The sequence below is a fragment of the Tenrec ecaudatus genome, chromosome 1 (genome assembly GCF_050624435.1).
Source record: "Tenrec ecaudatus isolate mTenEca1 chromosome 1, mTenEca1.hap1, whole genome shotgun sequence".
In the NCBI taxonomy this organism is placed as follows: Eukaryota; Metazoa; Chordata; class Mammalia; order Afrosoricida; family Tenrecidae; genus Tenrec; species Tenrec ecaudatus.
The window spans coordinates 232,923,018-232,950,451 of NC_134530.1; the positions used below are offsets into that span (position 1 = coordinate 232,923,018).

Here is a 27,434-nt window from a genome sequence, read left to right on the forward strand (position 1 = left end):
TCTTCCTCCTCCTCGAGATCACACTTCAGTTTTGCTCCTGCCATTTTCTCACCCTCCTTACACCCCTTAAAAGCTGATATTTCAGCTCATTTTACTTGGATACTGTAGTAATTTTGCATAATGTATTTTAAGGCCATACCTACCACGTTGTGTTCAGATTTTCCACTATTTTCCCACCTCGTCGCTTTTCTTTGACTGTTGGCCACACTTAACTTTGAACAGTCATATGGCCATGGAATGTGTCCTGGGTTATTGAAACCTGAGTCTTTTGACCATTTGCACTGGATGTTTATTGCTTAGTTTTAAGAAAGTTTTATAATATACAAATATTAAATTACAGTGCAGATAGGAATCTTGGATTGATTTCCTTTTTCAATAAATTTATTGAGCTCGTACTGTGTACTAGGGCATTTTTTAGGTGAACAAACAGAATGAGTTCTGACCATTTGACACTTATTCTGTGGAACATCAAACCGACCAACAAAAAAACAAAAAGCAAGAGAATGTTGGATAAGAATGGAACTGATTTATCTTTAACACATGGAAATCTAATAGAGAATGCCTAGGGAACTACTTTAGATTATTTAATCTGGGAAGCTCTTTATGAGGTGGCATTTCAGCAGTTCTGAATGACAAAAGGAATCCACTATTTTGTCCATTAAGAGGAAGCACATTCCAAATAGAGGGACAGGTAGTAGAGATCAAAGGCAAAAGTGGACTTGGAGTGTTGAGTGAACAATAAGGGAAACCATTTGGCTGGAATGTGGTAAGTGAGAGCAACCTTGTGTGGAAGGCTACAGACTTTTGTTTTTATTTAATTGTATTGAAAAACCAATGGGCAATTTATAGGATCTTAGTTACATTAAAAAATTTTACTTTGGTCATTGTATGGGGAATGTATTAAGAATAGAAACAATGTTGAAGTTAAACAAGCAGCCATCTAGCAGGGAAGCAACAAAGCCCACATGGAAGAAGCACACCAGCCTGTGTGATCATGAGGTGCCAATGGGATCAGTTATCAGAAGATCAAAACAAACAACTCTATAGGTGTGAACGAGGGGGTATGAAGTGGAGACCCAAAGCCCATCTGTACACAATTGGATAGTTTCCCACCGAGGATTATAAGGAAGGGCTGATTCAACCAAGGTGTAGTATAGCACTGACGAATTACACATCATTCCTCTAGTTCCTGAATGCTTCCTCCCCCCATTACCATGACCCAGTTCTACCTTACAAATCTGGCTAACCAGAGGGCGCACATTGGTACACGTAAGAGCTCTAGACACATGGAATTCAGGACAGATAAACCCCTCAGGAACAGTAGGGGGAGTGGCGATATCATGAGAGTAAGAGGATGGTTGGGAGGGGGAATAGGGAGAAAGGGGAACCCATCCCAAGGTTGGATATGTAGCTCTCCCCCAAAAGGGGATGAATAACAGAAATGTAGGTGAAAGGAGACAACTGACAGTGTAAGATTTGAAATAATAATAACAATATTCAGTTGATCAAGGATTCATGAGGCGGGAAGGGAAGAGAAAAAAAGAGGAGCTTATACCAAGGACTCAAGTAGGAAATGTTTTAGAAATAATGATGGCAACATATGTACAAATGTGCTTGATGCAATTAATGTATGGAACGTTATAAGAACTGTAAGAATACCCAATAAAAAAGACTTTTAAAAAAGAGAATAGAAACAAGGCTAATGCCTTGGTGAGAGAGGATGATGGCATGGCCTTCTGGCAGCACCAGCCTAGTTGCCCCTAGGCTGACTTCAACTCCTGGCAACCTCAGGTTTGTTGAATAGAACTGTGCCCCATGGGGTTTCTAACAGCCCATTGTTTTAAAGCAGATCACCAAGCCTTACTTCTGAGGTGCCTCTGGATGAAACTTCCAGCCTTTGGGTTAGCAGGTGAGCATGTTAATTGGTTTGCAAAACCCAGAGACTCCTTAGTGAATGTATTTTGAAGGCAGAGTTAATGGAACCTAGGATAGGATAGGTTTTTGTTGTTCTGCTGTACAAGGGTCACTTTGAGTCAGAAATGACTCCATGACACTTACGACAACTCCATGGATTGGACGCAGCCGTGGTGGTATGGCACAGCGGTTAAGCATGCAGCTGCTTAACTGAAAGGTTGGTGGTTCAAACCCACCAGCTGTTTTGCGGGAGAAAGATGTTTCTATCTGCTTCTGTAGAGATGACAGCCTTGGAAAGCCTGTGAGGTAGGCCCTCTCCTAGAGAGTGCCCAGGAGCCAGAATTGATTGGGCAGCAGCAGGTTTTTTTTTTTGTTTTCTGATGAATATGGAGTTAGGGAGGGAATTATCTAGGATGATGTCCTGGCCAGTATGGCAGGAACAGAGTTGGAAGAGTGGCAGGAAATGAGCTGGAGAAATGGGCACCCAGGTGGGCAAGTCCTGGGTGGTCTTCTAGGCCATTGAAAAAACTCAATTTTTAGTCTTAATGAAATGTGAAGTCATTGAACAGAACCGTAAAAAGATTAGGGTTCACTGGTTTATAAGGAGCCCTGGTGGAGTAGTGGTTACACACGTGTAGTGGTTACACACGGGCCTGCTAACTGCAAGGTCAGCAGTTGGAACCCACCAACCACTCCAAAGGGAGAAAGAAACATCTTTTTACTCTTGTAAAGAGTTACAATCTCCGTGGCCACAGGCACAGTTCTCCCCTGTCCTATAGGGTTCCTAGGAGCATTGACTCAGCGGCAGTGAGCGACTGCCTTGTGGACAATAAAATATAGGAGTGCAAAGGTAAAAGCAGGGGGACCACCGTGGAATTTGCTGCAGCAATCTACGTGAAAGGTGAGTGGCTTAGACACGACCCTTGTGGTGCAATTGGTGAGAAATAGTTATCAGATTCTGAATGTATTTTGAAGGTTGAACTGTCATGATTCTACCTTTCATAATGACTCTAAACTATTTGACTCAGACATTGAACAGAATGGAGCCCCCATTTGCTAAGATGGGGAAAACTGGGAAGAGCATTTCAGTGAGTAGAAATTGAGCTGTTTATTAAATATCTAGGTGGAGGTCCCATAGGCAATTGGATACACCAGACAAGGTAAAGAGATTTGAAGTGTTTATTGTCCCAGTTGTAAATCATATTTCAATTTATTTGAAGGAAAGGTGGTGGTGGGGTGTGTGTGTGGAGAATTAAATGTATTCAGTCGAGACCATTGGTCCTATTAAAACTTTTAGGTTCCTGAGGTCGGGGATTACAGCAGTTTATCACACATGTGTCGTTTATCAGCGTGCTTGGCACACTGGAGCTAGTCTGTTGTAGCTGTTGACTCCTGAGTCTGTGAGGGAAGATCAAGCTGAAAGGACAAGGTTGGAGCTACATTTGAAGGGTATAGTAGAATTCATCATCAAGTTATTTAGGGGCCCACAGGGTAAAGTGATTCTCTTTATAGTAACTATTTTGTTATTGTAGAATTGACATGTAAACAAATGCATCAAACCATCTAGACAGGTATCAGGTGAAAAGGAAAATTCTCCCTCTCATCCCTTGATTGCCAGTTCTACTCCCGAAAGATATGCGCTCTTTACAAGTTTGTTGTATATCTTCCAAAAACTTCATAGGCGTGTTCATGTATGCTTCCTGCCTATCTGTTGGTTTTTTCAAAATGTAAATGGGTCTTATTTGGTGTTCTCCAATTTCAGGGGCCAATCTTAGCAGTGAACCTTAGATGCCTTTGCTTAGCCACACATATAGGTCTGCATGAAAAGAGGGCTTATAATGGAGTGATTAAGAGAATTGATTCTGGAGCCAGACTCCTTGATTAAATGAGCTAATAGATGTAAAGTCCTTAGAATAATGACCGGTACACGGTAAGCATGTTAAGTATTTGTAAGTATTGTTGTTAGTTTTTTTGAACAAAGTATTTGCATTAATTGCTCATAATGTAATCAATTACTTGGCCTAACAGGTATTTACATGTTCTTCAGCACTTGCACATAGGTTTCTTTTTGCTTTTCAGTTTTGTGTCTTAAGAAATATTTGAGCCCCCAATAAACTGACATTTGTAGGACAAATTTCCTGAAGTGGAATTGCTGGGTCCGAAGGTGGTTTTGACGGCTGTCTTCCCAGTCCCACATGTGCCATGCATATTAAATTTAAGTAGTACCCCTGACTGGTGAGGGGAGCGGTGGTGCGGTGGCAGGAGACCTGGATTTGATTCCCAGCGCATCACATACAGGCATCGCGTGGCCCTTGGTGAGACGTGTGTTGCACTGTGATGTCGCTTGAGCAGGTTTCAGCAGAGCCTCCGAAAGTTTTGTGTCTTCAGCTGTACTTGAGCATCGAATGTAACCCAGTACCCCACAAAAATAGGGAAGAGCTAAACTGTGTGTTGACCCTTTGAACATGTGGACTGCTTATCATTTATATGGTAGGTATTTATTTAGGAGAACAGATTCTATAAAGGAATTTATTCTCTATACCCTACTCTTAGTTTCCCTTTTTAGGAAGCTACAATTATATCCTCCCCCCACACTCCACGGTCCCATTCAAAACACAGAGACTCAAAGCAAACCAAACTCACTGCCATGGAGTCAATTCCAACTCAGGGCGACCTCTCAGACAGAGTACAGCCGGCCCTGTAGGTTTTGGAGACTGTAAATCTTTAGGGGAGTGAACAGCCTTCTCTTTCTCCCATGGAGCTGCTGGTGGGTTCAAACCGCTGACCTTGTGGTTAGCAGTTCAATGTGTCGTGGATTACATGTTTGGCTGCTAACCTAAAAGTCTATAGTTCAAAACCACGAGCAGCAGCTCCCCAGGAGAAAGATAGGCTATCTACTCCTGTAGAGATTTAAAATTCTTGGAAACCCTGGGGCAGGTCTACTCTGTCCTATCGTCACTTTGAGTTGGAGTCCACTCGATGATAGTAAGTTTGACCTGTTGGACAATCATATTTTCACCACGTATGTTTCTGCAGTTACTGCTTTGAAGATTTCTGGATGATGTCCTTCTTGTTATACTGTTTCTAGTCACTAGAGCTGTAGTATGCCCGTGGTGCATATTATAACTTATTTATTTCAAGATTTTAATGATTTGAGGGGTTTGAGATTTTAAACAAAAACACAAGTATAGCAAGTATTTCTGGTGAAAAGCTGGTTTATGTACATGGATTTATCTCTGTGCTTTAGTTTTCTTAGGTTTTTAACCTGTATCATAGTGGTTTGCCTCATTAATAGGCGTAGCTTGGTTTTACATAACACATAATATGTATGAAGGAGGAAAGAAAATCGGGAAAAATCATTAATGCCATTTATAAAGACATAGAATTATATACCAGATGGCATACCTCTTCCTCAATCCTCAACTGGACATTTTCAAAATTGAATGATATAGTTGATTTTTCCTCCCTGTTGCAATCAATATACAGTTTTTACAGTACTTATTTATGTATTTCTACTTGACTGGGGCTATGCTTGAAAAAAATTATATAAACACATCTGAACATCATCAAATGTTTCTACTGTGAGATTATATTTAACTTTAAAGCAGAATCTTTGCTGTGAGATTTCATACTAGCATTTTTTATAACTAGTTTCCTTTCAAATGAAGAAATAGGTTATCATTTGGAACTAATTAATCGCAGAAGATATGATTGAACCCATACTTAACAGTTTGCGGTGACCAAAACCACCCCCCCCAAAACCAAGGCATTTTATTAAATATTGGGTAACTTTTAAAATGCTCATGGAAAAATTCCATTATCTTTTAATATCATTTTCCCATGAACTTTTTGAAGCCCTTTTGTTTACTTTTCTTATATCACATTTGGTATCATTAATAAGTATTATTCTTATACTTTTTATTGGCTATTAGGATAACCCTGACTTAAATAAGTAACCATTATTTTGGGAAACTTAAGGTTGTTTTTCCCCCCCTCCCCTTTCTTTTTTGTCCTTGTTCACAGGTGGCAAGCTTTGGTCATATATCAGCAAGTTTCTAAACAGAAGTCCTGAAGAAAGTTTCGACATCCAAGAAGTAAAGAAATCCACGCTTCCGAAAGTTCACCAGCCGGAGCCCACTGCTCGTGTGCAGGACAGCAGCAGTGTTGAATCCAGAGGCAGTGACGGCGGAAGCGTGCTTAAAGTCCTCCCTGTGAAGACGAGTCTGACCCCAAGCGCTCAGGATGGTAGCAGCCAGGAGGGTGATGCTCAGGGGAGCTGTCCAAGATGGCCAGACTCTGACTCAAGTTCCCAAGAAGAATGCACCACCAGTTACTTAGCATTGTGCACTGAATACGGACTAGAGAAGATTGACCCTGGCTCTTTAAATGAGGAGTCCTTCATGAAGCCCGAAGACGCCAAGGCTGCTGACCGCTTCCCAGCACCCCTGGCTGCTGGCTACAAGAGCCCCAGCCCACAGCTGATGCCTCACGACTTGAGGCTTCCCCCGGAAGATGATAACCCAGAAGCAGGTAGTTCTCCAAGAACATCGGATTCCCTCAGCAGATCTAAAAATAGCCCCATGGAGTTCTTTAGGATCGACAGTAAGGATAGCACTAGTGAACTTCTGGGAGTTGATTTTGGAGAAAAATTGTCTAGCCTCAAATCAGAACCTCTGAAGCCGTTCTTCGCTCTCTCTGAAGGGGACAGCACTCCCAGGGGTTTTAACGCTGTTGAGAGCAAGGGAGGGGTGAAAGCTCAGGACACCATCAGCCGGGGCTCAGATGACTCCGTCCCAGTTATCTCTTTCAAAGATGCTGCTGCGGATGATGTCAGTGGTACCGATGAAGGACGGCCTGATCTTCTTGTAAATCTGCCTGGTGAACTAGAGCCAACAAAGGAAGCTACAGCCCCGGGACCTACCGAGACCAGCATCGGCATTCTAGAAAGTAAACTCCTGGACGCCCCCGATGTCTTATGCCTCCGGCTTAGTGTTGAACAGTGCCAACCTCATGAGGAAGCAGGCAGAGAGGAAAGGAGTGGCCCCCACAGACCCAAAGCCCGCAGTCTGACAGAGAAACACCATGCCCAGGAGGACCTGGGGATGTTCCTTCTGGCAACTGTTGATCCCGGCCGTTCAGGAGACGAGTCTTCGTTACACAGCTCACACCCTACGTGTCAAGGACTTGGAGAGATTGGGTCAGCACGAACAGCCAACAACACAGAAGAGAGTTTATTCGATATTTCTAACCCACTCTCAGGTGCTAATAAGTATAATGCAAACGCAGACACTTTAAAGCCAGAAGAAGTGTTGCTGTTTATAGATCAAGCTGATGATTTGACTAAAGAGGAGCCGACGTCTTTATTCCAGAGAGACTCCGAGACCAAGAGAGAGAGCGAGGTAGCACTAGACGGAGACAAGGAAATACACCAGATTTTTGAGGACCTCGATAACAGATTAGTCCTTACCTCCAGGTTTTCTCTCCCAGAGGACTGCATTCAAAGATGGGCAGCTGAAATGGTGGTAGCCCTTGATGCTTTACATAGAGAGGGAATTGTGTGCCGTGATTTGAACCCAAACAACATCTTATTGAATGATAGAGGTCAGGAACTTTTGCAAATGCATTTCTTTTTATTCGCTGTTGCTTCCAATTAACTGAGTAGGCGTTTTATCTTGTAATTAGTATCTTCATTTCCTGTCTAGAGCTTCATTATCAGTGCAGCAAATTCACCCCCAGTAATAGCTTCTAGTACTTAATGATGCCATTATTCTTAATGATACTGTTTTTAGCTACAAAAGGAGTAATTACAGTTCACTTCTGCAGAAAATGGAAGAGAAAAATGTTTTGATTTCTCCTGTCGTTTTGTTTTTAGGACACATTCAGCTAACGTACTTTAGCAGGTGGAGTGAGGTTGAAGATTCCTGCGACAGCGACGCCATAGAGAGAATGTACTGTGCCCCAGGTTAGAGCATCTCCTACCACGTTCCGTGTGAAAACGTAGTTGGGCGGCTCTCAGCTCTTTGTCGAAGTTGTACTTCTCACCAGCACTTCACAGAGGGCGGAGGGTGGGGGGGGGCGGGGGGGAGGTTGTTACTTGTCTCTTTCACCCCCGAACAGAAGAGCCAGAGATGAGACCATTTGCTAACCCATGAGCATAAGCATGTCTGTGTGTACATGCACCCACACAGACACCCACACACGTCTCTGCTGTTGTTAAATGGGGTTGTGCTTCACTTAAAACTGCCCAGAACGTACTGGAAATATCTTAACTTCTTGGTGTTTAGAAAGACGCTAGATCTCGAACCTCTTCAAATGATTGCTTTTTATGGCCACGTGAGAGGTAGCTCACAAAGGGGAAAATTGCTCAGGTTAAAAATGTTTAAAATGTGCATGTGTGTGCGCGCACGCGCCATTTTCACAACTAAGGTGATGAGCCATGCTGAGTTTGAGAATGTTTAGGAAGCATGCTTTAGTTTTAATTGTCTTTTTACCCATTTGATACAACAGGTTTCTCTTGGCCTTACACTACTGTCTTGTTTTTTTTAAATGAGATTAATTTCAGGTTGTGTTAGCCTCATTGTACATGATTACATATGGATTGGATTTGAGTTGGGGTTTTTCCCTACCTATTTAACTCCAAATTTCCTTCATCTTTGGCCAGCATGTAGTGACACTGGGTGACTAAAATTACTTCATTCATCACCCCACTGATCTTCAGAGACTGTCATGCTGATTATGGTGACATGCTTGGTTTAATTGGTCATCAGTGCAGTTTTTAATGTTCACTATGCAACCACCATAGTGAGGAAAGATGATGAGACTTCCTCACCTGTGCCTTGGACATGTCACCAGGAGGGCCCTCCTGGAGAGTGATGTCATGATTGGTGTAAGATTGGTCAGCGTCCACGAAGAAGAGCCTCAATGCATTGATACTGTGGCTTCAACAATGGTCTCAAAACCTAGCCACCGTTGGGGGGTAGCACGGGGTTGGGCAAGGGTTTGGTTCCGCTGTACATAGAATTGCTTTGATCCCAAACTGACTCAATGGTGCTTAACATCATCTAATCAGAATATTATTTTTGTTCTCCTGGGTAGTGAGAAATGATTAATTATAGTTTTAGCTACAGCCTTAATTTTTCCAAATGTATTTCTGTATCAGGGAAAGGTTCTTTAACCTCAAAGCAAATGTCCTGAAACTTTCTGGACTGCATTTGGATGTCCTTCTTTTTCTCTGCCCTCCGCCTTCCTTCAAATTAAGACGGTTTGATTTCATTCCTTCTTGGGCGCCTTGCAGCATGCATACAGTCTTTGGTTTCTCTCAAAGAGATACTTTTTTTACTGTGTTTTGGAAACCTTATTAGTCTGATTTAGAAAGAAATAGTTTCGTAGAGAAATCTTTTATTATAGTTATGTTTCAATTCTTACCTATCTCCCTCCCCCTTTTATAATTTGATAAATAATATTTTGGAAGAACCAATGTACATACATTTATATGATAATTGTAATGAATTTTGAGTCTTTAGGATGAAAATTAAATTTAGGAATTCTTTTGAGTAAAATTTGCCTAAATCCTGAGTATAATTCCCATAGCAAAATCAAATGTTTAGTGACTATATATAGGAACTTTGATGGGAAAGTTTACCTTTTAATTCCATTTTCTCACAAGTGTTTTGAGGCCCCTTTATATTTTATTCTTAATTTTTATTGAAAACATGGGCATGCCTGTAGGTTCTTTTTCTTCAGTTTAAAATATAGTCGTACTTACTTATGCATCCTCCTAAGCCCTTCATTACATGTAGAACAAAACCACGCTGCATTCATCAACCGGTACACACTTTCACTTTTGTGTACTTGAATAATGAATCGGATACAGATTGGTTGCTGATTTTTAATTTTTAAACATCTTTCCCCGAAATTGCATTTCTCATAGTTTATCAGCAGGTGGCAGTCCACCATTAATGGATTTTTGCTGTCTTCTTTGAGGCTGCCCTTCAGCATTTGGCGAAAGCTGTAGTCTGCAGAAGGGCTTTGTTGTAATTATTTGCATAAAAGAATTGTACTTCCAAGCTTCCTTGGTTGCAAAAGTGTACTAGTATTCATGCATTGAGAAATGTGGAAAGTCCCTCCATCGGAATTGGTTTTATCAACAGGGTGAAACAAAACCAGCAGCGATGGTGTTAGCTGAAAAGTAATGCTGCCGTTCTCATTTCGATAATTCTAGGACTGACTGGTTACAGAACCCAGTTCAGCCAGCATCGCCCACCCTCACCCTGTTGCTTGTATTGCAAGGGATGCAAAAGAGAACCCTGTGCAGTATGGTTTGTCTCGGTGCCACAAAACCACTCCGTCCTGTCTCCTCTTTTCTGAGGGGAACAGCAGTGATGATATGCAGATGATTCCATGTTTAAAGAGTCACAAATCAGTACAGGAGATCATAGAATATTGAGCTATCTTTTAGTCTCCTTTTAGCACATGTAATTACCTTCTGCGCATGGGCTCCCCGTCCTGTCCACTTCCTCCTTCTAATCTTCATAGTATTGTCCAAGTAACTTTAAAACGTATTGATGTTTGTTTAGAAAGTAAAGTTGTCACAAGATTCTTATGACAGTGCTTCACTTCTGTTTACACAGCTACCCTTCCACTCCTCCCTCCCCCTGGGAATCCTTATCACATATTTGTCCTGAAAACATGATCCACCTGCCCTATGCTTTAGAGTATCGGCAAAGTACCTCTTTATTTTGCAGTTGATGCGCCTTTATATTTTGAGAAAAGTTTCCAGTAACAGCTTCGATTTACATGGACAGAAACTTGAGCAAATGCCAAGCTAGCAGGGGGGCCATTATTCTGCTCTATAAATAAGTTTTAAAAAGAAAACACACACACTCTCACACACAGAAACCTGTGAATCAACATGTTTTGGTCTAATTGAGGGGGAAAGCACGATAGATAAATTTTGAGATGCAAATGCTCACCTTCTGTTATTTATGTGTAGCTACTGCCAACTTTGTGATCTTGGAGTGTTTAAGCGTCTCAGTAGTTTCAACAGCGCACACCACCAAGGATGTCTAAATAGTCACAAGTTTTGACAGCGCAACGGAGAACTTTTTTGAAAAGTTGCCACTTTTTTTTTTAATATTAAAGAAAACAAATCCAACAACAGAAAGACACAAAGCATGGAGCTTTCTCTGTCTACATCTGTGAAAAAGCCAGCACATAAATGGCTGCAGCTGCAGACCCATCACGAGAGGGGCTTGAGAATACGAATTCGCTGATCAAACCCAGGCCTGTTTTCAAAGTAGAAACCGTTCCTTTTAGACTCACTTTGTTTCCTTCGATTAGCTTGTATGATTCTCTAGAAAGGTTTTACTTAAAATAAACATCATTCATGGTAAATGGGTTCCTTTCATGCCAGAGCAACACAGAACAGAGCTCAGGAAGAGAAAAAGTCAGAGAAGCCGGCTCCAGCTTAGGCCTGGAGTGTGCAGCAGGGCAGCTGAAGTAGAATACAGTCTATTTTCCTTATTAGGAGAGTCTTCTAGACACTTCATTTGGAGACTTTCAGACCCATCTCCTTAACTTGTGTTGCAGTAGATTACAGAATCAAAACAGAGGTGAAGTGGTTATTCCTCTCTACAGCATTTCTTTGTAGTTTTTCTGATTTTATTTCTCTTTCTCTCTCTGATTGTGTACAACATCTTTACCCATCAAATTCTATGCATTTTATCATTGCAGTTACTAAATTTTTACAATATAGATTTATATATTTTTAATAAATATATTTATTATGGCATTTGATATTTTTCCCAAAAGGGAGACTAACATCAAATATCAATTAAAAACCCCCCCACATAGTTTTTCATTACTATATGTTTTTCTTAATATATGTTTTATTAGCTGTCTTGACCTACATCATAAGAAAGCGACTAGAAAATAGGACCTATGGTAGCAAGCGTAGAAAACAGAAGAGACTGTGCATAAGAATAAATATGCCATCGAAGACAAGTGAGCAAAGTGTGTGCGTGATTGTCCTTGTGCTCACATCGGCACTTGGTTTCCCCCTCCAGCCTCACGCATCCTCTGTCAGCATGTTCCTCACCTTTACTTCCCTTTACTTCGCTTAGGAACCTTTAGAATACTTGAAGTTTACACTGTTAGTGCTCACTGAATTCTTTTCAGACTTAAGAATTTATAGGTGAATATGTGTGCAAATTGAAGAAGTCCAAAATGCTTTTCACTACAACCCAATATCCACGCTCCCAGATGTCAAATGACAGCTTTGCTTCCTCTCTTAGGCGATTTCACACTAGGAAAAGGCTCACAGCTGACGGTGAAAAGTGAAACATAGGAAAAAACATGCTGAAAACTGTCTGCAAAATTCTATTTTAGAGCATGACATTTATTTACTATACCCCTTCACTCTTCAAGCCTGATTCTCAAATAACCCATGAATATATTTGGTAGGGGGTTCTTTCCCATACCTTCTCCTGAAACATGCGTTCTACTCGATTTGCTTCTTTTCAAGCATGGCGCTCTGTGTGGTAGTTATGCTATTGGTAATTAGAACTAGGACTGAAACCATGGATGGTTTAAGATAATCACAAGGCCATCACAAATTTAAGTTATAGACAACTTAGATGGAACTGAGAATTCCCAAATGGGGATCAACCGTTACTCTGTTGTATAACTTTGGATAGATAGATTATTGTAGACTTTTTGGGCCACCATTTACTTACCAGTAGCAATATAGACATATTGGGTACAAAAAAGATGGATGCCAAAATATCAAACGCCTTTCTTATGAAAGATTGAATCAAAATTCAGTTTTATCTTCTTAGGCAAAACTCTTCCTCCCCACTCCAACTATAAATATTGACTTCACATCTTAACATTAATAGCTTAAAAGAAATATTTCATTTAGAGGCATTTCTGTGTATGTACACACACACACACACTTAGAGTTTGTATATAAAGTATGCTTTATGAAAACAAAGAATTTATGGAAACTATTTATTCAGGGGAAAGAAGCCAACATCTTTTGATCAGAGTGAAAATGAAATAAATGCTCTTTGTATTTCAGGATTTATGGGTTCTGGATAATTTTGACAGGAATGAGGAAGCTTGGGGATGTCAACTTGATAGACAAGCGAAAGATTACACGTGTGTATGTGTATGTGTGTGTGCTTGTGATATTAGTATATCACCAGGAAATATGAACATAAATCTGACGTAGCCTTTTTTCTTTTTAAACAAGAGGAAGAAAAAGGAGGATGCTATAGAAATAATTTAAAAGAGCGAAAACATTTTGATTAATATTTAAATATTGTTTCAGACAATAACTCTTTTGTTTGATTTACCCTGAAGCAGAATTTCAACAGTAGCTTTTGTGTACATAGTAGATGTTTTAATGTTTCCCTTGAATGTGTAACTAGTGCTCTTAATCCTCTGTCTTCATTTCTTGCTGTCATAAAGACAAGAGCTGCTTGTTCTCCAGGAGAACTTGGCCATTTTCAGGCTTGCCCTAGAAGAGGAGTGCAGATGCAGCATGGAGCACAGCTCCCGGGAGGCCTTCCTCTCTCTGTGCCTGTGAGACGGGCCGTGCATCCGGAGCCTTGTGCTGGTGGTGCTCGCTGTTAGCTGCTGTTGAGTTGAGCCTGGCACAGCGAGCCCCTGTGTTCACTGAGTTGAACTGAGCCACATGGTTTTCAAGGCTGTGACCCTTCAGAAGCTGCCTGCCAGGCCTTCCGAGGTCCCCCTGGGTGGGCTTGAGCCACCAAACGTTTGGCTAGTAGGTCAGTACCTCACCATTTGCACCACCCTTTGTACTCACCATTGTACCGCAGTAAGGCAGGGCCCCCTTATTCAACGAGTTTGTTGAAAAAAGGGAATTGATTAATAATGGATTTCCCCCACAAACATTTTGAAGCCCCATGGTATTAGGATAAGCAAAAGGAGCCTCAGTTCAAATCTGGTCAAACCTTGTTTAGGCTACGTCTTCCAGGTGGAAAGATTATAGATCACTTTTGGTGGGTCTGGATGTCGGTAACCTTGGAGCCCACCTGTAGGCGGCCTGTGTCCTGGAGTCCTCACAAATCCCCTTGCTGTGGGCCACTGGTAGCAAGGCCATTCCATGCTGAAACGCCCGCTCCCTACAAGTGTAGCTCCCATGACCTTGATCAGGCCAGCAGTTAGGTAATACCAAAGAGCTCAGTCCTCTGCATACGGGACTTCGTTGGATGACATAATTAGCACATCCCAAGAAGAAGCAACTCTTCAGTTACCCTTCTGAAGAAGGGAACGTGCCATGGTGGGGGTGTTGACAGTGCTCTCTTAGAGAAGAGGGGAAGTGCAGTGTTGCTGTATGCGTCACAGTACTACTTGATGGAAGGCCTGACGCTGCACAACACAGTCTCTTGCTGTTGCGTCCATGCTCACTCCAACATCCGCTGCCTTCAGGTCAGTTCTGCTGCAGCTGCATAGGGCAGAGTAGCACTGCTCCGAGGGTTTCTAAGCCTGTGGATCTAGGTCTTTCTCCTTTGGAGCAGCTGGTGGGTTCAAACCACCAACTTCTCAGCAGCCCAGCGTGTAACCTACTAGGCCACCAGGGCCCTCCTTCCCGCTCACAGCGGCCCGATAGGACAGAGCGGAACTGCCCCATAGCCTTCCAAGGCTGTCACCTTGATGGAAGCCGACTGCCACATCTTTCTCTTGTGGCATAACTGACTGGTGGGTTCCAACTGCCAGCTTTTTTGGTAAGTATGCTGAGCCCTGTGCCACCAGGGCCTTTTTGACCGCAGATCTCCTTTATTCAAGACTAGTTTTTATAAAAATCTTTGCTCCAAACCTCTATTTTTCAAATGTCTTTTTTCAAGAGTAAACCACAGGAACCAGTTCTCAAAGAATTGTAAGGCTTGCTTCCTATTGGTCTAAATTGAGTTTGGTCCATGGTTCCATTAAATAGTCACATCACTGAATTATTCCAAAAGAAAGTGAGCTGTATCCCGCCTCTGACATTTCGCAAAGCAGGTGCAGTGCGGCGTCTTCCACAGGAGGTGCCAGAGCGCTGGAGGAGCAAACTCCTCAGACCAGTCACCAGTGCAAGCTTGTCCGTTAGGATCATCAGCAAGTAACCAGGACCGAGTCCCTCTAAGCCTTCCTCCAAATAATGCTTTGACATGCTAGGCGCTAAACACCAGATGACGACGACGGCGCGGTCAGGGTTCCTGAAGGCCCTCGCAGAGCAGTACAGGGAGTGCCAACGGTCTGAACTCGGGGCCCAGCAGTGGAGGGCCCGGGCCTTGCTTGCCATTTTCCGCTTTCAGTTGCTGTTGTCCTCATCAATCAACTCTAATGGCTTTGGTTAGGCCATACTGTGAGACTCAGTGGCTACTCAGAATGGAGTGGCTGTGATCTGATCATTGGAAAATGGAGCATGCGGTTGGTTTTCCCCCAGTAGAAACTCAAGGGGAGACAGTAAACAGCGCTTTATAGGGCTGAGAATTTGAATCGGCCAACCAGAAGTCATGCGGTTGTTACCCAGCTTCTTTCCCTGACCAGGAAATGGGGTAGTAATGATACCTTTAACCTCCCCTGAGCAAGTCATTCTTTGGCGGTAGAATGTTGCATCAAGTTAAATCAAGGAGTTTTGATCCAAGCAGTGCAAATAATTGCAGGAAAGTTGCAAACATGGTTGCCAGGTCACCGTGACAACAGGAAATTCACAGCTAGGTAAGGGGGAAAAAGCAGAATTAAGTATGTTGCCAAGCTTAGCCTGAACTAGCTGAGGATAGTCGGTACTTTCCTCCAGTTCCCCACCATGTAACTGGTCCAGGGTTTCAGGCACCTGAATGACCTGAGAGCAAACTGAACTAACAAAGTGGTGGTGGCAGGAAGCAAAGCCTGAGGCTGAGGTGAGCCAGGAAAGCACATGTGTAAAAGGCAGGACAGCTAGCATCCTCTTTCTCCAATGGAGGAAGACCAGAGTGGAGCCAGCTCCTGCTGCCTTTTCTCACCAGGACACCGGGCTCTGCTCCTGGTCCTCGCTCCTTACCACTTGAAATAGTTAGAGAAATATGATACCAGAAACTTTCAGACCAGCCGTTCTCAACATGTGGGTCGTAACCCCTTTGGGGGTCGCCTGATTCATAACAGTAGCAAAATTACAGTTGTGAAGTAGCAATAAAAATAATTTTATGGTTGGGGGTCACCATAACATGAGGAACTGTATTAAAGGGTCGTGGCATTAAAAAGGTTGAGAACCACTATCTTAGACAGTTCATGTGCTCTGCTCATCAACTTGGGCATTTGTATAATCAATGGGGAATAATGCATGAGGGCTTTATGGAATTTGGAACTGAAAATTGGACAGCACTATTTTCTGCAATAATGAAAGAAGGGGAAACTGGGAACTTAAAAAAAAGGAAGAAAAGAAGAAGGAGCCAAGTGTCTGTTTTGAAGAGCTGGGCTAGGAAATGGACCTTCCAGGCTTTCTTAGGGTGACACCTTAGGGATTGAAATCCTCCGCCTCAGGCACGTGTCAGACCTTAGGCCAGGGTGTTCTCTCAGTCCGAATGACTGCATTTCAAGCACAGGGTGTCTTTTTGCCTTCAAAACTTATGTCATTTCATTTGCAGATAGCTGAGGAATAATCCAAACCTAGAATTAAAGTGAAATTATATTCTCATAGCTGAAACGGCTTCCACAGACAGCGCTTTATCTTATTGGTTGTAGAAACGCACAAACAAGAGCGTACTGGGGGAAGCTAGTTAGTCCAAGGCCTTTTGTGCACTGGAGCGAATCTGTTGTTGCGAACATTGAAAAAGTAAAATTCATTCCTAACTGACAACTAAATCATTTCACTAGCCCCCGAGCCAGACACGCCGGCCAGTTTGTAAGTTCGGGGCACGTATCACATCCTGACAAGCCTCCCAGGATGGAAATTCATGGAATCCATTTCAGTTCCTGGTAATCCCAACTGGGGCAGCGCAGGACAGTGCTCTGTCGGGTTTCAATGGCTGACTTTGCCGAAACCTATTGCCAGGTTCTTCTCTGGGAGAACTCTGCCTGGGAGCCAGAAGTAAAAGACAAAATTGTTACAATATTGACAGTGACTTTTGAAGATTTTTGTAACATTGCGACTACCAAAACAGAAGACATATACAGTTGGTTAACTAGGACCTTCCCAGGCCGTTATAGGTGAATAGTTTTGTAGAATGGTAATTTCCGAGCTAACAAAAGCCATGCCTAGCTGCCCCTCTCCATACAGTTTAGTGCCATGTCTTGTTGGATACAAAAATGCTTTCTTCTGTGTTTCTTTCCCTTTGCTCTTTAGTCCTCAGCTGTGGTGGAAGACTAATGCTCAGCTCCTGCATAGAAAATCTTTATACACAGCAAGAGCTGCTGAGAGGAATTGACTAGGAGTTTGTAATTCTGGTCCCTTTCAATTAGCAACAGATGCTGCAGGGGAAGATGGTCTGTGTAAGAGCACAGTACTAATGTTTCTGTGCCCGGTTACATGGAATGCTCATCGCTGAAGAAAGATGAGGTCATTTTCCCTCGTCCAAGTATGACACTCATCACACATCAGATCACTGTTTATTTATTTAATTTTCAGTCTTCCTCTACACCTATCAAAGTCTTTTACTGAATCCTAACTAAGGCCCTTGGAAGAAAGCTAACAAATTCTTGACCACTTATCGCAGTCTCAAGGTTATGAATATTAGACATGAACAGTGTATATAGTGCTCCCTTTTAACATTGATTAGGATTGGGCTTCTTGTATTCCTCATTCACCAAAGATCCCATTGGTCATAATAGTTATGTTTGTTACTTCTATTTCTTTTCCCCCAAAGAGAATTTGATATTAAGGGCAGATACTGAAAGTCAGATTTTTAAAATAATTTTAGGAAAAAAGGCATAAATTTTGGAATTAGAAAACATGTTTGCCTTCCAGAGAATGTATATTTCCTATTGATTCTCATTTTAATATATTACGTAGAGTAGCTGTGAGTTGAAATGGATTCACTGGTAGTGAGTTATAGGCCTATGGCTTCAAGTCTGTCCCATCATTCGGACAGTTGGATCAAGTGTTACTTATGAGACTTTCTTCCAGAACCTCAGGATTAATTGAATTTGAGTATATCATAAATGCGTTATTTGTAAGAAGAGCTGCTTTCTCATTGAACTTTTATATGACATTTAAGTATTAGCTCCCTAGTTATAATATTGTGGGGTAAGGGAGAGAAAGGCTTCTAAAATTTTATTTATAAAAAAAGATATACTGTATATACTAGAGTATAAGCTGACCCGAATATCAGCCAAGACACCTAATTTTACTACAAAAACTGCATTAAAAATGCTGAAAAACTCATCTTATACACAAGTATATACGGTGGGTAAGGTAGATAATTCAGAAGAAATATTTACATACATATGCTAATCAAAACAAGAATTTGTAGAATTCTCTAAGAAGAAAATTTGAGATTTACTCTTATCAAGTACAGTGTCCTGGGAGGAGGAGTGACCAAAGAGGCCCAGGGAGTTGATGGACTTGCTCTGGAGGAGTTTTGAGTGGGGCGAGGCCGGGCAGGATGGTGTGGGTGGGCCTCCCACAGTGGAGCCACCAGGGAGCAGTCAAGAGGCGTCACCATTTCGAATAGTGTTCCTTACCAAATCCATCAAAGAGCTGAAAAGTGAAAGTCCAGGTTCCATTATTTACCCAGCAACTTAATCGTGACGTCTCTTGAAGAAAAGTAAACCTAGAATTTGGGGTATTAAGGACGCTCTAGTTGCCTAAAATGCTGTATGATTAATCTCTATTTTGTAGGAAGGGTGAAACTCATTTAAAACGTGAGTTTAGCCCACATTTTCAAGGCTTCTCTAGCATTTCTGGCACGGTTTTATCTGTGTCCATGTGTGTGTTGACATTTGTGTTTTGTTTCAGGAGGTGGTCATGTCTAAACAATGGTTTACGTGCTTTAGTCCTTGAAAGCAGGGCCTGTGCCCTTTAGGTCCAGGATTTCAGGACCGGAGTCACGTGGTCTTTCGTACTGAAGTGTGACCCTTGCTTTGCTGTCCCTTCAATTCCCCTATAGTTCTGGCCCGAGTGTAAGCCTTCTGTTGGGTTCTTCCTTCGCGTTTTTAGGAGTTGGGCCTATTGTTACAGTTGTAGGGTCAGGCTTTAAAACCAAAAAAGCCCCCATCGAGTGGTTCTGGTTCACAGGCACACCTTGTTGTCGAGAGTAGAACTGCCCTTTCGGGTTTCTCTGCGATTTTAAGTCTTTACAGGAGTAGACGGGCTCATTTTTCTCTCAAAGAACAACTAGGTTTGAACCACGGATGTTGTGGTTAGCAGCTCAGTGAAACATTGTTTGTCTCTAAAGCACCCTGATGGCACAGTGCTAAGCTTTGCCTTTGCTAACAGTAAGGTTGGTGGTTCAAACCCACCAGCTCTGCCCAGAAGAAGAGACCTGGCTATCATTTGCTCCCAGAGTTCAGCCTCGGAAACCCTTTGGGGCAGGTCGACTCTGCCACAGGGTGTCACTATTAGGTTGAAATCAACTCGATGGCACGCACCAACACTCTATAACTCGATGGCTATAAAGTGGAGATTTACCAGACTCCGACTGAAGAGTCCATACGATTGTTACAAAGATCATAAAAGTTTTATTTATTCTATGCTTTTAAAAGTCCTTTGACAAGCTTGGTTACCAAGGAAGCACCATTTTTTTCTGAAAAATATCCGGGCATACTGAAGAGTCCTCTATGAGGTGTTAAACATGAGTAAACAAGCACAGACAAAGCTGTCATAACTTTATTCCTGTATTTAAACCTGCTTACTCAATTGTGCAGTGTGACCGTCTGGATCCCTGCTATAAACCAATAGGATTCTCGAGTTGTGGCTCGAGTATCAGAATTTTGGGTGGTAAAAGGACAGTTCTAGAATTGTACTCAATGGTGTTTCACACATTTGGTGCCCTGAAAAGTTTTTTGGATGGATTGAAATCGAAGCTGCAACTTGATTCTTGCGTCTCCAGTAGATGAAAAGACGGTAATGTCTCGATTAGGAGCACTGCGTCATGTCATTTGCCACCACGTGATTGGTGTCGTAAGGAAAGGGGAGGGTGGCTGGGCATAGGAAAGAGAGAATGGAGCAAGACTGAGGGGTGCTCTGTCTTAGCACAGTCCCGCTCGCTGTCCAGTTTAGGTTAATGGAGGGAGAAGAAGTTAAGAGACAGGCTCACGAGTGCTTTTGAAAACATTGTCAGGATCATAACATTACAAATTATAAGCGGAAGGAAGAATGCTAGTGGTCTGGCTGCCCTCAGGGTCAGAGAACCTTAGTGATTTACCCGGCCAGTCGCCAATGGTAGCATGACTAGTTCCAGCTCTTTGACTCAGCGACAGAGCTCCAAGAATCGTGGATGTCACTGTTGTTCTCTGAATTTCCCTTGAAATAAGTCTGGGTGTTTGTTTTCTTTAGGGAATAGTTGATTTTTCCTCCCCGGTCACCAGCCCATGTAACCCACTATACCATCAGGGCTCCTTTACCCAGCATATGAAAAACAAAACAAAATTAAACAAAAATGAGCACTTCACCACCAACTAGTCAATTCTGACTCATCGCCACGCTATGTGACAGGTAGAATTGCTCCTATTGTTAGATTTGCTTGTTAGACACACAGCTCTTTTACAATTGCAACTGGTTCTAGGAGAAATAAAACTCACTCTGGCAAGCAGTAGTTGGCATTAGAAAAGCTACATAGCTAGACAATGCAGGTTATGATTGGACAAGAAGAGCTTTTGAAGGGGGTAGACTGGATAGGGGGCAGCATGACAGAGCTTGGGGCGGCACAACCCAGAAACCAAACTAAATCGCCACCTTTGTGTCGCTTTTGATTCATAGCGACCCTTTAGGATGGAGGAGAACTGCACCATTGGGTTTCCAGGGCTGTCATCTTGAAGGACGCAGACAGCCATCTCTTTCTCCCTGTAGTGACTTTCAGTAAGCAGCCATGTGCTCGTGCAGAGCTCTGTGTAGGCCTACCAGTTGTGGTTACGTGCCACTGAGTCAGGTCCATTCAGCTCAAAGCCTCCTGCGGTAGAGCAGAATGAGACGCTGCCAGTCCTGCGCCACCCTCACAAGTGTGTGCTCCAGCTTAGTGTTGCTGCCTCTGTGTCATCTTGTTGAGAGCCTCTTCTGCGTTTCCCTCTATTTTAGCAAGCACGATGTCCTTTCTAGGGACTGGTCTCACCTGATAACATGGCCGAAGTTTGGTGATACTTGCTATCTTCTCTTCTACGGAGCATTCTGGCTGTACTTCTTCCAGGATTGTTTTTTCCCCTTGAAGTCCAGAGTACATTCAGTAGTCCTTGCCAGTATCATAATTTGGCGCATCAGTTCTTCTGTGGTCCACCTTGTTCTGTGTACAGCTGTCACATGCATGTGAGGCCATTGAAAATAACCATGGTTTGGGTTCTGCATGTCTTGGTGCCATCCTTGCTCTTTATCACTGGAAAGAAATCTTTGCTGCAGGCTTGCCCAGTGTAATTCTTGGTTTGATGTATTGATTACTGCTTCCATGAGCATTGAGGCCTAGAATTTGATAGAAAATCTGGAGGAAGAGGAGAGGCACACAGATCTAAAAGAGTGTTGTTGGAATCAGCATCAGAGTGGATCTTTGCTCTTTTTGTCGGAGACGGGAGTCCATAGTATGACCTGAACTTTAAGCAGTCATGCTCAAGCTATGAGTTGTGTGCTGCTCCCACCTTCTGTTAAGTGACTAGACACCCGAGTACCAGGCCCACTTGCTGTTTGTCCACATTTTAACCTGGTGCACATTCGGAACATCATTGTCCTGAGTTGTGGGCATTAGTTGAACAGAAATGGGAGATAGCAAAAAGAGATGGTGACTACTCGAGTGTCATCCATGATGAAAGGACTAAAAGCCTCCACAGTAGTGAAGCACAGAATGGTTGCCGATTGGGAGGGAATCCCACGACGGGAGCCACAGCCTTGAGCAAGGCAGATGCACTTAGAACGATTGATAGATCATATAAGAGCCTTTATCGTAGCCAGTAGCTCCAGTTGTGGTTTACAACCATTCTAGCTACTTCTGCACAAAAGGTGTGGATTTGCATTTTTTTGCTGCCCTTCTATAATGGATAGAAGTCAGAATATAAGTCAATTATTTGTGCTATAACCAGAAATAATCGATTGTAGGAAGCCTTCCACAAGTTAGTGGGAAATGGAATGGAAAGGTAGTGAAACCCTTTGAAACCCCAGCAGAGGAGGAAACAAGGGCAACCGTAAACTAGGTCTTAGTTCTGCTGTGGATTCTCTGTATTTTGGACAGGACGTATCACCTCTCTGGCTTCTAACTTGCAGGTAAAAGGATAATTAATATTGGGTTAAATAATTCGTAAAGTTTCTTTTGAACTTAAAAGGAGTTTTTATTTCGAAACAAAAAGAATGTCATTAAACCCCCTCCCCCTCCGAGGTAGCGTTGACTGTGCTTTCTCAAATTTGAAATGAAGCAAAATGCTGACCTGGTAGGTTCCTGGAACTGTTTTAAGTACAGCAGCATCTTGAAGGTGTCCTTCTATCAAATAAAGAACAAATGTCTCAGTTTAATATATGGCTGTGTCCAAAAAAAAAAAAAGCAACCACAGTAGGTGACCAAGGGGATAAGTAACTTTCAGGAATTTTGAAAGCCCAGTAGTATTTTGTAAATGCTCTCTCAGCAGTAAAAAGGTCACCTTGCTAACACATGTTAATTTTCAAAGTTTAATTGACCTTTGGAATTTTAATATCAACCTTTTTTTGGTGTGTTTAGAGGTTGGAGCAATCACAGAAGAAACTGAAGCCTGCGATTGGTGGAGCTTGGGTGCTGTGCTCTTTGAACTTCTCACTGGCAAGGTAAGCAGTGACCTGGCCGTTTAATGCCTGGATCCAGGTGCTTCCTTGATTTCAGATTTAGAAGGTTAGCTTTTGCCTGTATTTTTTTTTTTTTTAGATCAGGGATGAAGCGAGAAAAGCTTTGATCCAAAAAAAGAAGCAGAGGCAAATCCAAGTTTACCAAGATTCCAGATTTTGTTTCTTTTTAAGTTGAATTGTGTTACATTAAATAAATTGCTTGTAAAACTCTTGTTATGTCAAAATGTTGCATAATGAGCTGTAAGATGCAAAATTTTTTTCTCTTCCTCTGCTATGATTGTGTGGTTCAGTTTTAACATCTAGGATTCATACAGCTGTATGGTGCATTTATGAATTCTGAATATTTTAAAACATTTGAAATTAGAAAGGAATTCTCATTAAAAAATTACTATATATGTTAAAGGTAATATCTCCTATTTTTACATACTGTAAAAATTTACATACTGTAAAAATTTCTTCTCCCGGTTTAAGCTTGAAGAGAGAATTCATTATACTCTCTCTGTATAACAATTGCATTTTTATAAATAATCACCTACATTCAAAAGTAGATAATCACCACTTTCTAGGATTTCTGTGTAGTTTACAAAGTGCCATGATAACTAACAGATTCGAAATTTTGAAAGTTTTTAAGAACATTTTTAAAATGGAGAGCTAGCAAGTACCTTTTTAGTATTTTTGAGGAGAATTTTAAGTTTTTCTATTATAAGCCCTTCTCTTGATAACCATGGGCTAATAGCATGGCAATATCGCTGAAATAATACAATAAACTTAAGATGAAATCTTCATGAATCTGCCTTTGTTTCATGTTTCCGAGTTAGTGGTCTGTAGGCTGATAGCCCTCATCCCCTCATGCTACACTGCGTCGGTAGAACTGTAGCGATGCCCGTACCTTCAGTTAAGATGGTTGTTGAGCTCTCTGTGCTCGCTGTCCATAAGTCCTGTGAGAGAGTAGAATATGGTGTGATTTGGGATAAGACATGTACCTGATTGCTTGTTTCAGACGCTGGTTGAGTGCCATCCAGCAGGAATAAATACTCACACTACTCTGAACATGCCAGAATGTGTCTCAGAAGAGGCTCGCTCACTCATTCAACAGGTAATTGAATTGACCTAGTGGATAGCTATATCAACCATGCACATTAGCAGAGCCTGCAACTCTAACACCATCAAGAAAAGAAAGACTCATTAATAATCATAAATGCAGAGTTGTCTTAAGACAATGTATATATATATTTTATCATTTTATTGGGGGCTCATACAACTCTTATCATAATCCAGACATCCATCCGTTGTGTTGAACACACTTGTACGTTTGTTGCCTTCATCATTTTCAAACCATTTTCTTTCTCCTTGACCCCTTGGTATCAGCTTCCCATCCCATTTTTCCCCCTCCCTCTCCCACCCTACCTCCTTCTTGAACCCTTGGTAGTTTATAAATTATTATTATTTCATGTCTTACACTGACCAATGTCTTCCTTCACCCACTTTTTTGTTCTCCATGCCTCTGGGAGGGGATTATATGTAGATCATTGTGATCAGTTCCCCCTTACTCCCCCTACCTTCCTCTTCCCCTCCTGGTATGGCTACTCTCAATATGGGTCCTGAGGGGCTGATTGGTCCTGGATCCCCTGTGTTTCCAGCTCTGATCTATACCCATGCACATGCTCTGAAGGCCATGTATTTTTGTTGTTGTCATTGTTGTTAGGTGCCACCGAGTTGGTCCTGCCTCACAGTGACTGTTATTGTACCAATAGAATGAACCACTTTCTCATCCTGGACCATGCTTACAATTGTTCCTATCTGTGAGCGCATTGCTGTAGGCGCAGTGACGATCCGTCTCATCTCATTGAGAGTCTTCTTCTTTCTTGCTAACCCTCTGTATTTCTGGGCTTCTACTTTATCAAATAAGTAGTGAATAATTAGAAAGGACCGTCAAAGCTTCATTAGATTGAAAAAAAAATCATCTAGGCTCCTGTCTAGTTAATTCCATATATTTGTGACTATATAAAATTTAAATACTGGTATTGTGTTAAATACCAGGACTACTCTCTTGTTGCAATTATATTTTGTAATCTTATACTTTTAGCCTTTTATTTTTATAGTTATATATGGGCTCCCCGATTGCTAGGGAGAGAGGTATTCTTAGAAAATCTCACCACATTAGGTCACTACTTTAGCTTCATCCATCAATGGAACTTGACCTTGTTGTTAAGTAATACACTGGTAAAAGCTTTGAAGAAGGAGATTATTGGTAATTAGCCTGGAACTCCAGGGCGCATCTTAAAGTGATTCTCCATAAGGCATGGTCAGATGCTCATGTTTGAATCGTGGGTACTGCTGAGTGTACTGTATTACCATGGTCTGATAGACTCACTGCAGATCAAAAGTTATCAGGCCAACTATCTCTATACTTATATAAAAAAAATAAAGGAAAAGGTCAAGTTCTAAAATGTTTGCTTAATAAACATCAATTATGTTGTTTTATCTGGGAAAGTAAAGTATTTTTTGTTTTTCTAAAGACAAAAGCCAAAGGAGGAAGAGGAAGATACCGTATATACTCGAGAATAAGCCGACCCGAATATAAGCTGAGTCACCTAATTTTACCACAAAAACTACACTAAAAATATGCTGAAAAACTTGGTTTATACACAAGTATATACAGTATTAAGGATAAAATTACTTAACAGTCTCTTGCAGAGTGACTTTAATTATTCAACAATTACTGTTTATAAGGCACAGTGCTTTAAACTCCCAGGATAAGGCTCACAAATACCTATTTCCAAGCCAGAATTTGACAAGGTCTGTCAAAGAGGTCTAAGAAATACGTTGGCAAATCAGGAGCAAGCAGGATTATAGTCGATAATGGTGGTTATATCAGGAAAGTTTTTGTGCACGGGTGTTATTTTTACTGCACTTTTAAACAACATTTTTGCATGTCCAAGTTGAATATGGAGACAATGACCTTGGTGAGATGAATAACTTGAACAAAGACAAAGGAGTCAGCAAGACTCAGTTTGGGAAAGAAAAATTTTGTTTTATCTGGAGTGGAAGGCTGACTATAGGGATGAGAGTAATCTGGAATGGAAGATGTCTGACTGTAGGGATGAGAGGAATCTGGAATGGAAGGCGTCTGCCTATAGGGATGAGAGGAATCTGGAGTGGAAGACGTCTGACTATAGGGATGAGAGGAATCTGGAGTGGAAGGCTGACTATAGGGATGAGAGGAATCTGGAGTGGAAGACGTCTGACTATAGGGATGAGAGGAATCTGGAGTGCAAGACGTCTGCCTATAGGGATGAGAGGAATCTGGAATGGAAGGCTGACTATAGGGATGAGAGGAATCTGGAGTGGAAGACGTCTGACTATAGGGATGAGAGGAATCTGGAGTGGAAGGCTGACTATAGGGATGAGAGGAATCTGGAGTGGAAGATGGCTGACTATAGGGATGAGAGGAATCTGGAGTGGAAGACGTCTGACTATAGGGATGAGAGGAATCTGGAATGGAAGACGTCTGACTATAGGGATGAGAGGAATCTGGAGTGGAAGACGTCTGACTATAGGGATGAGAGGAATCAGGAGTGGAAGACGTCTGACTATAGGGATGAGAGGAATCTGGAGTGGAAGACGTCTGACTATAGGGATGAGAGGAATCTGGAGTGGAAGACGTCTGACTATAGGGATGAGAGGAATCTGGAATGGAAGGCGTCTGCCTATCGGGATGAGAGGAATCTGGAGTGGAAGACGTCTGCCTATAGGGATGAGAGGAATCTGGAGTGGAAGGCTGACTATAGGGATGAGAGGAATCTGGAGTGGAAGACGTCTGACTATAGGGATAAGAGGAATCTGGAATGGAAGATGGCTGACTATAGGGATGAGAGGAATCTGGAGTGGAAGACGTCTGACTATAGGGATGAGAGGAATCTGGAGTGGAAGACGTCTGACTATAGGGATGAGAGGAATCTGGAATGGAAGATGGCTGACTATAGGGATGAGAGGAATCAGGAGTGGAAGACGTCTGCCTATAGGGATGAGAGGAATCTGGAGTGGAAGACGTCTGCCTATAGGGATGAGAGGAATCTGGAGTGGAAGACGTCTGACTGTAGGGATGAGAGGAATCTGGAATGGAAGGCGTCTGCCTATAGGGATGAGAGGAATCTGGAGTGGAAGGCTGACTATAGGGATGAGAGGAATCAGGAGTGGAACATGTCTGACTATAGGGATGAGAGGAATCTGGAGTGGAAGACGTCTGACTATAGGGATGAGAGGAATCTGGAGTGGAAGGCTGACTATAGGGATGAGAGGAATCAGGAGTGGAAGATGTCTGACTATAGGGATGAGAGGAATCTGGAGTGGAAGACGTCTGACTATAGGGATGAGAGGAATCTGGAGTGGAAGACGTCTGACTATAGGGATGAGAGGAATCTGGAATGGAAGGCGTCTGCCTATAGGGATGAGAGGAATCTGGAGTGGAAGACGTCTGACTATAGGGATGAGAGGAATCGGGAGTGGAAGATGTCTGACTATAGGGATGAGAGGAATCTGGAATGGAAGGCGTCTGCCTATAGGGATGAGAGGAATCTGGAGTGGA

At 42.2% G+C, this 27,434-nt stretch overlaps 1 protein-coding gene across 6 annotated transcripts in view; it reads left to right on the forward strand.

The window, feature by feature from the left end:
• Window positions 1–27,434, forward strand: part of RPS6KC1 (ribosomal protein S6 kinase C1) — a 216,641-nt gene that overhangs the window by 176,812 nt on the left and 12,395 nt on the right. For 3 of the 6 annotated variants that reach the window (XM_075530262.1, XM_075530275.1, XM_075530252.1), the window contains 4 exons: window positions 5,938–7,515; window positions 7,787–7,876; window positions 22,746–22,828; window positions 23,847–23,942. In XM_075530262.1, the coding sequence (XP_075386377.1) occupies window positions 5,938–7,515; window positions 7,787–7,876; window positions 22,746–22,828; window positions 23,847–23,942 (1,847 nt within the window). The remainder of the gene's footprint in view (window positions 1–5,937; window positions 7,516–7,786; window positions 7,877–22,745; window positions 22,829–23,846; window positions 23,943–27,434) is intronic. The other 3 variants (XM_075530269.1, XM_075530282.1, XM_075530289.1) reach the window with 3 other exon arrangements.